This window comes from Buceros rhinoceros, unplaced genomic scaffold (assembly GCF_000710305.1).
Source record: "Buceros rhinoceros silvestris isolate BGI_N320 unplaced genomic scaffold, ASM71030v1 scaffold44273, whole genome shotgun sequence".
NCBI lineage: Eukaryota > Metazoa > Chordata > Aves > Bucerotiformes > Bucerotidae > Buceros > Buceros rhinoceros.
The window spans coordinates 5403-18965 of NW_010403850.1; the positions used below are offsets into that span (position 1 = coordinate 5403).

General features: G+C 46.9%; 1 protein-coding gene across 1 annotated transcript; it reads left to right on the forward strand.

Annotated features, from left to right (window-relative positions):
- Positions 1–368: 368 nt before the first annotated feature.
- On the forward strand, positions 369–13237 carry MDM4 (MDM4, p53 regulator). Its single transcript, XM_010133148.1, has 10 exons — positions 369–443; positions 3016–3090; positions 4452–4585; positions 5049–5098; positions 7723–7784; positions 8549–8645; positions 9964–10124; positions 10659–10793; positions 11523–11603; positions 12683–13237. The coding sequence occupies exons 1-10, from the start codon at positions 369–371 to the stop codon at positions 13235–13237; spliced, it is 1425 nt and encodes a 474-aa protein (XP_010131450.1).
- The last annotated feature ends 326 nt before the right edge of the window (positions 13238–13563 follow it).

The window sequence follows — 13563 nt, forward strand, 5'->3', positions numbered from 1 at the left end:
GATGGAGACTGGCAGCCCCCCAAATTCCTCACCATGCTGTGCCAGAGTACAGAGCCAAAGCATCCCCAGTGCCACAGCGGATCTCTCCCAGTTGCTGTCATGGGGCTGTTTGTCAGGCACTGGGAGCTGGGTGCAGCTTGGGTAGGACGAAGCAGGTCAGTTCAGGCAGAGCAGGTGAGGGGCACAGTGACATCAGCATGACACAGCAGCCAGTTATGGTATGCACGGAGGGCCGATTTTAAACGTTGGTTTCCTGAAGCTTCTAAGAAGTGGAAGTGGTTAAACTCCAGCCCATGTTTCTCAGCTTAACTGGTACACGAACCTTCTCATTTGCAGGTTTCTGCTGTAAACAGCTACTCGCTGCCACAATGACATCTTCAAGCTCTGCCCAGCATCCAGCAGCTGAGAGCACCTGCAGAATCACTCTCGGACAAGTTAACCAGGTAATTATCTCTCCCACTTGCCTTTGCTGCTTCCTCCTCACTACAGCAGTGAGTTCTTCCATCAAATCAAAGCTCTCCTGAGTACATTCAAGTAAGAAGAATTTAGCCTAATGGAGAAGAGCTTTTATCCTGAGGAGCTGTGTTAGCTTTCACTATCACATTAAGGATTTATGAACATTTTAAAAGAGGAGAGGAAAAAGCAGCTAAAACAGGCCACACGAGATGATGCTTATTTTTGTGCTGGACCTGTACTTGAAGTATTCCACGTGCAGCATTTCCTCCTAGCACTGGCCTCCGAGGTGTACCAGAGCTTTGACTGGTCAGTAATGCATCCCCTTGCCTCTTGTGGGGTCAGCTTAGGGGAGTATTGAGCATGTAGCACTCCCTTTATCAACTATTCCTAGAGTGTCCCCGGAACAAAATGTAGTTGTAGCTGCAAGCCAAGGCAGCAGGTTTGTTGTTCCAGTATGGCTCAAGACCACGTTAACAGTCAGTCAAAGAGGAATTTGCGAGGAGTAACAGTAGAAATCTGGTCTAAAAATCAGAAAGGGTTTCTCCAAGACAGGCATCCAACCCTCCAGAGCCAATTCAGTGTGAAAAGCATCTTCACAATATGGGTGGATGTGGCAGGAGTGGAAATAAACTGACAGGAAGTTGAGAGCTTCCCATTTGAGGCTAAATTTAGAAGCCTTGAAACACAGCCAAATCCTGGGCAGAATTGATTTATGTGCTTATTTATTCAATTCACTCTGCATGAAAAAAAAAGTAAATAGTTTCTGGTACTAGTAGCAAAATATTGATTGTGAACCCTCAGTGTCCCAGGCAGTGTGGGATAAACACTTCCACTTGGGCTGTGCTGGGAGCTAAGGGCCCCTTTTAAAATGAACATGCTAACTATGGTGCTTCTTTAATCAGAAAGAGATGTATAAGAAGTTACTTCAAAACCCATTTGAGAGCGGTCATTAGAGAAATGAATGAATGCAAACACATAATGTCATCTTATTAAAAACCATGTGCTTACACAAGCACTTCTTTGAGTTGTGCTGAGCTTTTTCCTAGTGGAAAAGCTGTTCTGGGGAAGGAGGCTGGGGCTGGACATGAGCTGTTCTGTCTGAGACAGAAAATGTACTTCACAATGACATTACAGCCACAACAAGTGACCAGAACCTGCTGCCCTACCTTGTGCAGGAAAGCAGTGCCCCAGCTTGGACTGTCTCCTGAGGAGATGCTGCAGGGCTGCAAGCAGGCTCTGCTCCTGGGGAAGAGAAGAGCAGGATGCAGCTGTGTTTATATAGGCTGGAAGGAGGGGTGGGGGTGAGCCACAGGTGAGCCCACCCAGCACTGGCAGGTGAACCTTTTCTACCTCACACACATTTCACACCTGGAGAGGATAAACCTTGTCACACCTGTAGAGACAACAGCAATGAGCTCCCTGTGCTGAGGACTGGGCCTTCTGTCCTGCGACAGGTTGAGACATTTTGCTGTATTAGCATCTGATAGCTGAGGAGAACGGAGGAAGAGATTCAGCATGGGCAGCGCATTTGGATACAATATTGTACACCATTGTGTAGCATTCGGGGAACAGCGGGGGCTCCTGGCGTGTTGAGAGAATACAAGGCATCGGCTCACGTGGTGGCACTCTCCTAGGAATTGTTAACATGCTTGTGGAGTAGGTGAAGTAGCAGTGTAGGAGGGAATAGCTATTTAAAACTTGCTGCTGTTTTATATAGCATCATCTGTCTCACCTGCTCCTCAAAGCCACTCGGGTGGGTGGGAGAAACCTAAAGGCATTGTGGAGCACTTGCGTCGTTCCCAGAGCGCTTTATGTTTTGCACAATAAAGATTTTGGTTGGTGGCTGAGATCCACAGAAATGCAGGTCCTGATCCTTGCTGTTAATGAACGACACCTTCTGTCTAATGCAGCCTTAGTTTTATGAGGCTGTTCGTGGATCGTAATAGTCACATACTCCTAAGGCCTGTACAGAGCTCACCCAATTTGTTCCCTGCACTGATGGAGAACAGACATGCTGCTGGTGGAAGTGGCAGCCTGAATGCACTGTCATCGCTCCTAGATGTATGACTCAGTAGTTTGGTTAGTCACTGCCCTGGACTCCATACCAAGGGTCTGAGTTCCAATCTTCCCTATGGGATGAGTGGTACCCAAGGTAATGAGACAGTGTGAGTGATTAAAGCCTTTAGAGCTGGCTGCCCAAATTCCTGTGGCTTTTTCTCTTTGTCTTGCACTTGAGTCAGAATGATTGCTGATTTCCAGTCCTTCTGACTCCTTTGTAAGCATCTGTCTATGCAGAGTACTGCTAAAAAAGAAACCAGCCTTCAGCAGTTGTGCCTGAGGCAAGCGGCATTTCCCCTCCAGCTCACACCATGACCTCCCTCTCACCACGACCTCCCTCTCACACCGTGATTGTCAGCTTTGTGCTTGGGGACAGTCTTGCACAGGTTTACTTGGGCAGCTTGGGTTCATGAGCTGCTGTGTGGTGCCAGGACGAGGAGCTTTCTCTCCTCAGAGCACTGCTTTGTGTCATTCAAACAAAACTCTGCTTTTTGTTGGCAGGTGCGACCCAAACTGCCACTTCTGAAGATTTTGCAAGCTGCAGGTGCCCAAGGTGAAACCTTCACGCTGAAAGAGGTGAGCTCAGTTTGTAGGGACCGATGCTGTACCTGTCCCTGGCTGTGTGGGAGGTGGCTCTTCTGTTCATTTTCCTGTACTTTGAAACCATCTCTGCAAAAATAGGGATACCTTACCCATAGGGCTGCAGTGATTTGATTGATCACAAATTGTCTTGAGAGCCCCCGGACGAACTGGGATAGGAGTGTGAAACATTAAAGAAAAATTATTTTTCCTGGAAAATCAGGAACCTCTTTAGAGAAGGGAGAGCTGGGATAGCTGCAGTCCTGAGAGAGTGGAGGAGGTTCTGTTCTCTCTCTGCTCAGTGCTTGAGAGCCCTAAAAATTGGATTCCAGCTGATATTTTTAACTTCCCTTTGAAATGACTTGTCAGCTAAAGCTGAGACCCTGTCATGCAGTCATGTGTTTTGCAATTAAAATGCAATATGTGTACAAGATTAAAAAAATGACACTGCCTGTGATTTACAAGAGTATCCTGTCTGCAAAGAATTAACTGCAGCAGTTTTTCATTATGAATGTGTCAAATATTCCTGCAGAGCCCTGTGACTTATTTTAAACACTTATGCATTTAAATAACTTATTTAGCTTCTAAAAAGTTTTGTGAAAACAAATTGAATGGTTTAAATGGGGAGAGTTGAGTATTAAATGCAGGTGACTTGTATAGATTAACATTTTAACTCTGGTAAGTCGGGGTGTGGAGTACTGTTAGCTGCTTTTTGGTGGCTCTTTTATTGAGGAGGGTCAGTTTGGTGGGTAATGGCGGGTGGAACCTGCTGATGTTGTGCTTAATGCACTTGGCTTTCTCCTCTTGGGCTCTGAGTGAAGCTGGCAGCATCCCCCAGCTCTCAGAGGATGTTTCCTCTCCATCCTTTGTCATACTAATGCACTTGCTTTGCACCTCCCAACTGTGTCCTGAGGGCCAGCACTGTAAATGTGGTCATCCTTCAGTGACAGCTTATTCTTTCATCTGGAGGCCCCTTTGGCCTCCCCGGTGCCCATTACCTTCTCTTCTGTACTCTGAGCTGAACAGCAGCAGCCTCCATCTGCAGCTCTCGCTGAGGGAGACTGCCCAGATAAAAGAGTTATCACCCACACTGCGTTTCAGTTTAATGTGGGCTGGCAGGCTGCTGTCTGTCCACCTTTGACTCAGTTTTCAGTCTTGTCAAGGGTTATTAGTTCCAATCCGTATAGCAATGTGGTAAAGCCTAACTCGCCTTGGAGGAATTGCAGAAGCTGCAGGTACTTCTGGGCTCCCACTGTGTGGGGCAGCAGGAAGGATCATAAAGTAAAGCAGATTTCCAGGGTCTCCAGTGGTTTGGATTCAGCTGCAGACACAGCTAATGGTGTGTTGTGTGTGCACAGGTTATGCATTACCTGGGACAGTATATCATGATGAGACAGCTCTATGACAAAAGACAGCAACACATGGTCTACTGCGGAGGAGATCAGCTGGGAGAACTGCTGGGGCTGGAGAGCTTCTCCGTAAAAGATCCAAGGTAGGCAAGGTCACCTTTAACGTATGTTTTATTCTAGAGGTTGCTGAGACGGGAGGCTCTTGGTGTCACTGTTTCTGTTCACTGTCACATAAACCTCTGTGAATGCCAAGGCCCCTGCTCACTAACTTACTGGTAATGCATTTAACAAGTTGGAGTTGAGCTCCCCACTGTTCTGAAGAGCCCCTTCTGAATGGTCCGGGCAGTGAGCTGCTTGAGGTGACATTTTTTCTCCCTTTTATTTCTGCACCTTTTCAGGCCCTTGATCTCCCACTTCAGTGAAAATCTGCACCCTTCAGTTAAGGCCTGAGCTAGGCTGCTCTGGAGCAAGCTTTAGGAGTGGAAGAAAGACCCACTGCAATTTCCAGTTTTTCTGTATAATGAAAGAGAATTTCTGTCCCTGGTTTAACAGAGTAACGCTCTTTGGTTTTGTGAGTGTGCTCAACTGTCGCCTTCTTCCCCGCAGCCCAGTCTATGACATGTTGAAACGGAACCTGACTTCTGCTGCAATGGCAGGTAGGTTTGTCACAGTGTGGGCAAGTATATTCAATATAGTGTTGATGTGACTTGGGTAAGTAACGATATTCAGAGAGGAGAAATGTTGCTGAAGTTGAAACAAACTGCTACTGAAGGCTTGGACAAGACAATCTCTTTGAGCACGTGTCTTTTCTGTGATATGAAATCAGGTAGCTGAGTAACGTGGCTGCCCGTAACCAGCAGCCAAACCTTGGAGCAGACCCGCTCTGTCTGGAGGCACGCTGACAGAGCTAAATACGGGGGATGTACAAATCACCGTGGCTGAAGAATCCCATCCAAATCATTATTGATTTCTCAGTCTTTTCTCAGTTTCATGGCACACTGCGCCTTCTCATTCTCACCTTGTTTTATGCTTTCGTACTCTTGAGACTGAATATAAGAGCGCTGGAAACCCAGCCAGAGAGCTCTGGACTTTAATCAAGCACTTGAACCTTTAAAGGTCACTGTTGCTTTCCCAGCTCATAAGAGAAATCAAATCTATCTACATGAAAAGTCCTCCAGTCATAAACTAAACCACATTCTTAAGTTAATCTTAGCTGATGGCTTCCCCGCAGCCAGTTCCCATTGTACGGCTGGTGATCTTCATTTAAAAAACCCCTTCTGATGAAACTACAAGTGTGCAATCACGAGGGAGCTGCACCGGGGGAGTGGTGGAGTCTTGTGCCGTACTTCCTGGGGTCTCTAAGCAGATAGTATGGACTTAGTTCTTCATAAGGGCTTAACCTGGTTTTGCACACATGCATAAAAGCTTGTGTAAATGTAGAAACTGAGAAAAAATGGCCCTAAACTGCTCAGTCCTCTATTTTGAGCCATGTATTGGTGCCCCTGAGGTCCCTCTCCTTTCTCTATATAGAAGAATCTTCCTAAGTGGACTCTTGCCTAAACACGTTACTGACAGAATAACTGTGCGAGTGCCCTTTCCCTCACTGGCGATGCCCCGGCCTCTTCCCGTAGGCCGTGCACGTGGAGAGCGAAGGATCCCAGCGAAACGCTCTCCTCTGCATCCCCGTCCCCTTCCACTCAGTGTGCACGTGGCTGTGTGCCTGTGGCTGCATGTGCGTGTGGCTGTGTGTGCGTGGAGGTTGCGGTCATGGTGTAACTATTTTTAAACCTGCCAAAGGAAACGCTGTTCCTTCCGGGAGATGATCACCGTGTCTGTGTGCGTGTGTGCGTGAGTATAAAACGAAACAAGCTTGGCAGACCAGACCGTGATGAATGCAAAGGGGGATGACTCTTTGAAGCGCACTCGTGGAGAGAAAAGCAACTGCAGCCCCTCCTGATAAGGCTAGGCTCCTACATAACGCCGGTTCCCAGGCGGTGTCCATGGCCAGCTTTCGCTCTAACTGTGACTCACGTGAGGTGGTTTTAGGGATACCTCACTGTAAGGACATTTTCTCTAGTACATGCTGCAAAAAAGGGAGCCTTCCACTAAGGGAGTGTCTTTTTGCAGTGTTTAAGGCTAGTTTGCATTATTTATAAAGTAGTAGAAGTGTCAGTCTTCACCTCTTCGAATGCCCCTGCAGAGCCAAAGCGATGGTGGCCAATTGGCCTCTCTTTCCCTTCAGGTATTAATTAATCAGAGACTGCAGAAGCTGTAGGGTGATGAAAGGGAAGAAAGGAAAGCTGAACTAATGCAAAGACTATGGGATGGAGCCCTGTCATTTTGTAGTCTCTGCCTATAGCAGCAATTTTCAGTGTCTTTGTTATCTGCCGCGGTTCGTGGTGTGACTCAGACTGTTCACGTCTGCCTGGCTTCAGCTGGGAATTTCTCTTCTAAACTGAACGGGGAGCAAGCAGGAGCCATCCTTGCATCTTCTGTTCTCTAGCAAGTCATACTGTTCCAAGGGTAGCCTTCCTCACCACTGCTCTCTGTTATGGAGAAAGATTTCCGTTAATTTGATTACTTGTGCTATTTAGGTTGGCCTTTTAATTAATTCTTGGGGCCAGCTTAATCATCTGGATTAAATTGTGTTATGGATGTTGTGTACAGAGTTGCCCAGGAAAGGGCTTGCTGTGCCTGGAATTTTCCCTTCTTTAGTCTAGTCATTGTTCTTCACGCCACCCTTTAAGAAAGAACCCTTTAAGAATAAACCCTTTAAGAAAGGGGGTTTTCCTGTCTCGGCTGAAGCTGAAAGAGATGGTGTCCTCAGTTATTTATGAAAATCTTTCTCTTCTCTGTTTACCTCTTCAGTATTTGATCCACTTTCAAGTGAGCATCCCCACACTCTGCTGGTGCTCTGGGTTTCTGCGTAAAGGGCCCAGAGCTTGCCATGGCAGGACAGCCTGGAGGAAAAAGAATAGTTTTTCAATTTTTCCTACATGCTGAGAGTTTTCATCAAGCTTCATCTTCTGGGAGGCAGAGACTCTCTATTCCGTAGGCTAATGCCTCCATATGTACCCAGCAAAGCCGAGGGAATACTGGAGTAATGCCTCTCCAGGAACTGGACAGCTCTGGAAGGAAGGATGGAAGGGCTCTGTTCTCTGAAAGGGTTTCTTAGAGGTCTGCCAAGCCTGGCTCGTTGGTTGCTTGCTGAAGCCTCTCTGTGTTGTGAGAATGGTTATTACCAGGGAAGGTTTTTTCTTTTGTTTTACCTGCCATCTAGATGCTGCACAGAATCTGGCAAAGGAACAGAGCGTCGATAAGCCAAGCCAAGACCAGCTGAAGGTAAACCCACTGCCTGGTGGTTTCTGTTGTTGTACAGAGTGCCCCTTCTCTGTACCTGTGCATGGTGGACTGCCAGAACTTTGTGCTGCTTGGCTGCCAGGTCCTCACCTTCCTGAAAAGTTCTTGGAGTCCACAGAGCAGGGACAGAGTGACCCTTCTCTGTTCTCCTAACAGAGTACCAGTCTCTGAGCGCGTTTCTCTGGGGTGTAGCACTTCTAGTCCTCGGTTCCTCCAGCGTGCTCTGTCTTTTCATATCTTTCCCCCTCCTCTCTCCCATCCCTTCTCTGAGTAGGAATTGCCAAATAATAAAGCTTTCTAAAATGTGTGAACAAGTTTTGTGGTTGGTAGGATTGTTTTCAGAAGCTTTCAGGCAGAATCTGAAACCTAGGAAAAATCTTTGCACGTTCAAACTTGTTTCCAGGTGTATTTGGGGATTAAGGTAGTCTGCTCTGAGAGGTGTCTGTTCACATTGGGGGCCAGAGGGTCACAAAGATCACAGAATTACTGCATTACGGATGATAACTTTTGGACTTTTACCAATCTTAAGGTTTTTCCTAGGTTGCAAGTATATTGTTTGTGCCGATTGCAGATGCTTTAGCCTTCTTAAAGGGTTAATAGCGTGTAGGTTTTGTTCAGAAACTTTTCTTTCTCTTCATAACTTCTTGGCCTGGTACTGCAGCTGGTGACTCGGAATGGAAGTGCTACATCCCCTTGTCCCTGTAAGCTCTGATGCACTAACACTGTTTTTTCCTTCCTTCACACAGTGTAGCCAGCAGGAAGGTTCCGACACCGGCATCACGGTGGGGGAGAGCAACGCTTCTGCTTTGTCTACCTCGGAGCAACAGTGTGAGAACTCTGAAGGTGAGTGCCGGCTCTTCTGCAGTTACACAAGGGGTTTGGTCCTGCTCCAGAGCGACACACTGAGCTCTGCGGCACCAAAATGGTGTTAGGAGACTAATAAAACCCTGTTGTGGAATACAATCTTTAAAAACCATTGTTTTATGCTAAAGATTGAGAGAACTGCAAATGTTTGCCAGAGGTATTTATGACAGGCGGGTTTTCTAGCTTGGTTATTCAGTCTCATAAATACACACACGCTTTGAGTAAAATGGCAGGTTAAGCCCCAAAAGCACTTCTGTCATTAAACAACGCTGTGGCATTTCACAGACCTTGCCGAAAGGTATTCTAAACACTGAAATTTTACTTGTGTCTATTTATCTCCCCAAGGGACTCTCTGCTTTGGTTATATAGAACACAGCCTGAGCTGTCTGCAGTCTGTACCCCCAGACCAATCAGGAGCTGAGTAACAAGGGCAGGAATTTTCTACCCAGCTTAAGTGTAATACAGCTCCTTCATATTCAGACATTTCCTTTGTTTTAATGGCTGGGGATTTCTTGACGGTTCACTCATGGATTTCTGCTGTTACAGAAGCAATTTGCCTGGTTTTCTACTCTCCGTTCTCATATCAAGGAACCTATTTTGTAAAACCAAATCTTCTGTGCAAGTGTGGGTATTTCCGGATCAGATGAGAGCAGTAGATACTCTCCTGGCTGCATGTACTAAAGAGGTAGAGATGGTCCTTGTCTGTGTCTTTGAAACTTGGCACTGAAGAGAGATTCAAGGTTATCTTGAAATTCAGACTGCTGAGTTTAGGTTCCCAGACTGAACCACACAGGCTGAAGTGAGGAGTTCTGGAGGATGGATTCTTACCTCCTGTTTCCTACTTGGAGCCTGGTTTGGGAGTTCAGCAGCTCCCATCACTAATTTGAACTAAATTCAAACCGGTTCTTTCGGCATCTCAAGTTACTCAAGAAATCGCTCAGGATTGACTTGGTTAGAGCTATGAAAGAAGCGCTTGTGTTTCTGTACTGGATCTTAACAGTGAGGTAAAGCTGCAGAGAATCTGTCCTCTTATAGAGACACTGGGAGCACTGGGATGCTTCTCTGCTGGCTGGGCAGTGACTATTTTGGCAGGTTCACTTGGGTAGATACACGAGTACAGATATGTGGTGGATCTGACATCCCAGAATGCTTCAGCAAAGCCCAAAGCTCTTAGCAGTAACTGGCGGTAAGAAGGAGCAAGAAAGATTTCTGCAGTTGGATGGGCCCAAATTTTTCTCTGCTAGTCTCTTAAATAATGTAGGTGTGGCATGACTTAGATTCTACTTGGCTCTTACAGACAAAGACTTAATAGAAAACCTCTCTAAAAGCAAGAAGCCTAAACTGGACCTAGTGTTTGAGGAATGGGATGTAGCTGGTCTTCCATGGTGGTTTTTAGGCAACCTCAGAAGCAATTACAAGTCCAGAAGTAATGGATCAACAGATATTCAGACTAACCAGGTGTGTAGCCATTTTAAAGAGGTGTGCTGTACTCTCCTCTCTTCTTTTGGGTTCCAAGTAAATAAAATATTCTTGTTCTTTCTTTCCCCTTCCCACTCCAGGATTTTCAGCCTCTCTCTTGTGTGTTCCTGTCCCAGCCTTTCACATCAGGTGGTTGGTTACCTTTAGTGTTCTTACACAAACCAGGTGCTCTCTGAAGGCTGCCTTCAGCCAGGGGAGGTCCTGCTGCACTCCAAAGCATCAGTTGTGTTTCAGGAGTTCCCCTCTCCTGGGTTGGAAGCTGTGACACGGTGCAGATGGCTGTAGCGTGGTGGCCAGCTGCTGTACGGCTGGCTAGCGAGGGGACTGAGCACAGGGCTGCTTGTGGAAAGGGGTGTCTTTGTCTCTCCCCGGGGGTGACTGGAGAAGCTGTCCAGGGCTGAGAATGCTGTTAGTGAGGAAGAGGGGAGAGGCATTTGCTGTGGCTGTGGTGCTGCTGCTCCTGCTGCTGCTCACCTGAGCTCTGAGTGGTCTCTCCTGGTTCTTTTCCAACAGGACGCAGACACTGCCGTTGTTTCGGATACTACTGATGACTTGTGGTTCCTCAACGAATGCCCGTCAGATCAGAGCAGCGCTGCAGTCAAGGTGGAAACAGCTGACTGCGAGGAGGTGAAAGAAGGTGACAAAAAGGTACCTTTTCAAACAGCCGCAGTGTGTGTGTTCCACTGGTTGTCCTTGTTTCATTGATTCATGGTGCCGTGCTGGTTTTGGAGGAGCTCGATCTATAACTGTCTGGAGTTTAAGCTGTGTTGAGACAATGCTGTCTCAGTTCCATACACAGGGTGGTAGCTTTCCTGTGTAGTCAATATGCTCAGGCTTTTGTTTAAATACATGTATTTTCAAGGCACAAAATTAATTGGAAATTAATGAAAACTCTACCAGCAATGTTACTAATTTTTAATTAGCTTGCAAGACTAATAAATGAAAAGACTTGGAGAGGAAAATCTCAGCTTACGCTGTGTTAGCACGCAGTGTGAGATGGGCTGGCCCGAGCCTGCGGGCTGAGGTGGTGGTGAGATTGGTCACGGGTCACTAATCACGTGTCCGTTAAAAGGATAGAGTTCAAGGTTTCATCCATGGAAATCAGCAGGACCTCTCAGGTGTGTATGTATTTGTATTTCTGTGATTCTCATGGGCATCAGAGAGGTACAAGTTGACCGCAGGCAAATACGGCTGTAAACCAGCTCAGCAATGGTTACCAGTGCTCTGGAGTATCCTACATAAAACGTACACAGAAATTACTTAATTATCATGGCGATTATGTAGTCATTGTAGTTTTGGTGCACAGTGCCAGACACATCAGAAATAGAGACGAGATTAGATTGTTAGATATCTGAACAACATTTCCACTCCTTCCAGGTGACCGAGGATGCGCCTTCCCTTGACTTTGAGGACTCTCAGTGCTTAAGTGATGACACAGACACAGAAGCTGCTTCTGAGGTAGGTACTGAGCACTGGCAGCCCATGAGTGCTCCAACCCGCCCTGTCCAAGGGCACCAAGGGTCTCTCCCAGCCACAGAGCTGTCCTGGAACTGAGGTGATTTCAGCCACTTTTTGTGGCAGTGCGAAAGGATTTCTATGTTCTCTAGCTAGGAGGGGGTTGGCTAGGAGATGGGGCTCCTCGTTCTACATCGTTCGTCCCTTGGATAATGTCGAGTCAGACGCTGGCTTTTCACTCCTGGTTTAACTTGTCCCTTCACACGCCCAGGAAGTGAACGAAGATCAGGCCCTCAGTTCCCAGCATGGTTAGTCGAATGCTCTATGAAATTAGCATTAACAATATCCATGCATGTTTTAGTCAGGTTAATTCTGGTTCCTCTGAAAGGAAATCTGGAGTATAGTCCTTGGCAGAGGTTCAGCAAGCCAGAGCAGGCCCTTGGTCATCACTGAAGTGCTCATACTGAAAACACACACTTGTTAGCAGAAATTTCTGGCAGGATCAGGGTCACTGAGTCCTGGGTGTCCAGGCCAGCACTGAAACTGTCACTGTTTTTTTGGTGGTCTCTGGGATGAGGAGAGAATCTGCTTCTCCTCTCAGCCCATTTTTCTGAGATGTTTGTCTGGCCTTTGTCAGAGGAGAGCCTGCGTACCTGCTGGTGTGATGGCTTTGCCCTTGCAGTGCCTCTCGAAGAACAGACCACAGCTCTTTTCCCTGCTTAAATGAAAAAACAAGGTGGAAAGACAGAATAAGCAGCAATTACTGGGTTGTCACCCCTCCCCACTACCCTGTTCCTCTTCTAAATTCCCTCATGATAGATACCAAGGGACATCAAATTTGCATTCTTTGATCTGTCCTGGTTTTCTCCCCAGCCCCGCAGGCTGCCTTTTGAGGGTTTCTTGTAAGTCAGCAAAAACATGTCATGATGCTCTTGTGCAGCTGATGGCACCAAAATTGTTCAGAGTAATTTTCTAGACTGTGCATGCTTGACAAATGGGGATGTCCCTGTGTAGAGGAAATGAGTCGAACACAGGAATACACTAACTCGCTGCTGATTTTGTGTGCCTCCATCCTTCCTCAGGACTGCTGGCAGTGCACCAAATGCAAGAAGTTTAACTCCCCAGGCAAACGGTACTGCTACCGCTGCTGGGCCCTGCGGAAGGACTGGTACTCAGATTGCCCCAAACTGGCTCATTCTCTCTCTCTGTCCAACATCGGTGCTATGCAAAACAAAAATGATGGTGAAGGGATAGACGTCCCGGACTGCCGAAGGACTATTTCAGCTCCGGCTGGCCAACCCAAAGACCTGTATGTGGTAGAAAACAAACCACACGTAGACCCCTGCAGCTCTATTGAGTCTTTGGATTTGGCACAAAAATGTGGAAGCAAGGAGTCCCTGTTGCATTTCACTGAGCGTAAAAAGGAGGAAGAAATACAGTCTTTAGAGAGTATTAAAAAATTACTGAATCCCTGCTTCATATGCCATCACAGACCACGGGATGGGAATATCGTCCATGGAAGGACTGCTCACCTTGTGGCCTGTTTCAAGTGTGCGAAGATGCTGAAGAAGAAGAGATCACCTTGCCCAGTGTGCAGGAAAGAGATCGAGATGGTGATCAGGATCTTCATGGGGTAGTTGTGCCAGTTCAGGCCTTCTCCACCAAAAGACAGGGCACAGGTTTTCTTGCACTATCACAAACCCCTAACTTCAGAGCTTGACCAGTGAATACCAAAGAGAACTAAGGTTGAAATCTGACCAAGAACACTGAGCAATCCTCTGTATTAAATGCAGCAGCATCCTCTTTTCGACGTCCATTTACATGAAAGCTGGTAGGGAACAGGGAGTGACCGGCACACTGGTGTCAGTGCCCCAGTTTTGAAATTGCCTATTATCTGCTAATTTCAGCTCAGTGGTGCCACTGGGCTTCTCTGCTCTGAAAAGCGGTCCTTGAAGAAAAGAAG

Coding starts and splice junctions, on each gene's coding strand:
- MDM4 (XM_010133148.1), top strand. CDS start 369: ATGACATCTTCAAGCTCTGCCCAGCATCCAGCAGCTGAGAGCACCTGC. Junction 5,099..7,722: donor GACTTCTGCTGCAATGGCAG/GTAGGTTTGTCA, acceptor CCTGCCATCTAG/ATGCTGCACAGAATCTGGCA. Junction 10,125..10,658: donor CAGATATTCAGACTAACCAG/GTGTGTAGCCAT, acceptor CTTTTCCAACAG/GACGCAGACACTGCCGTTGT.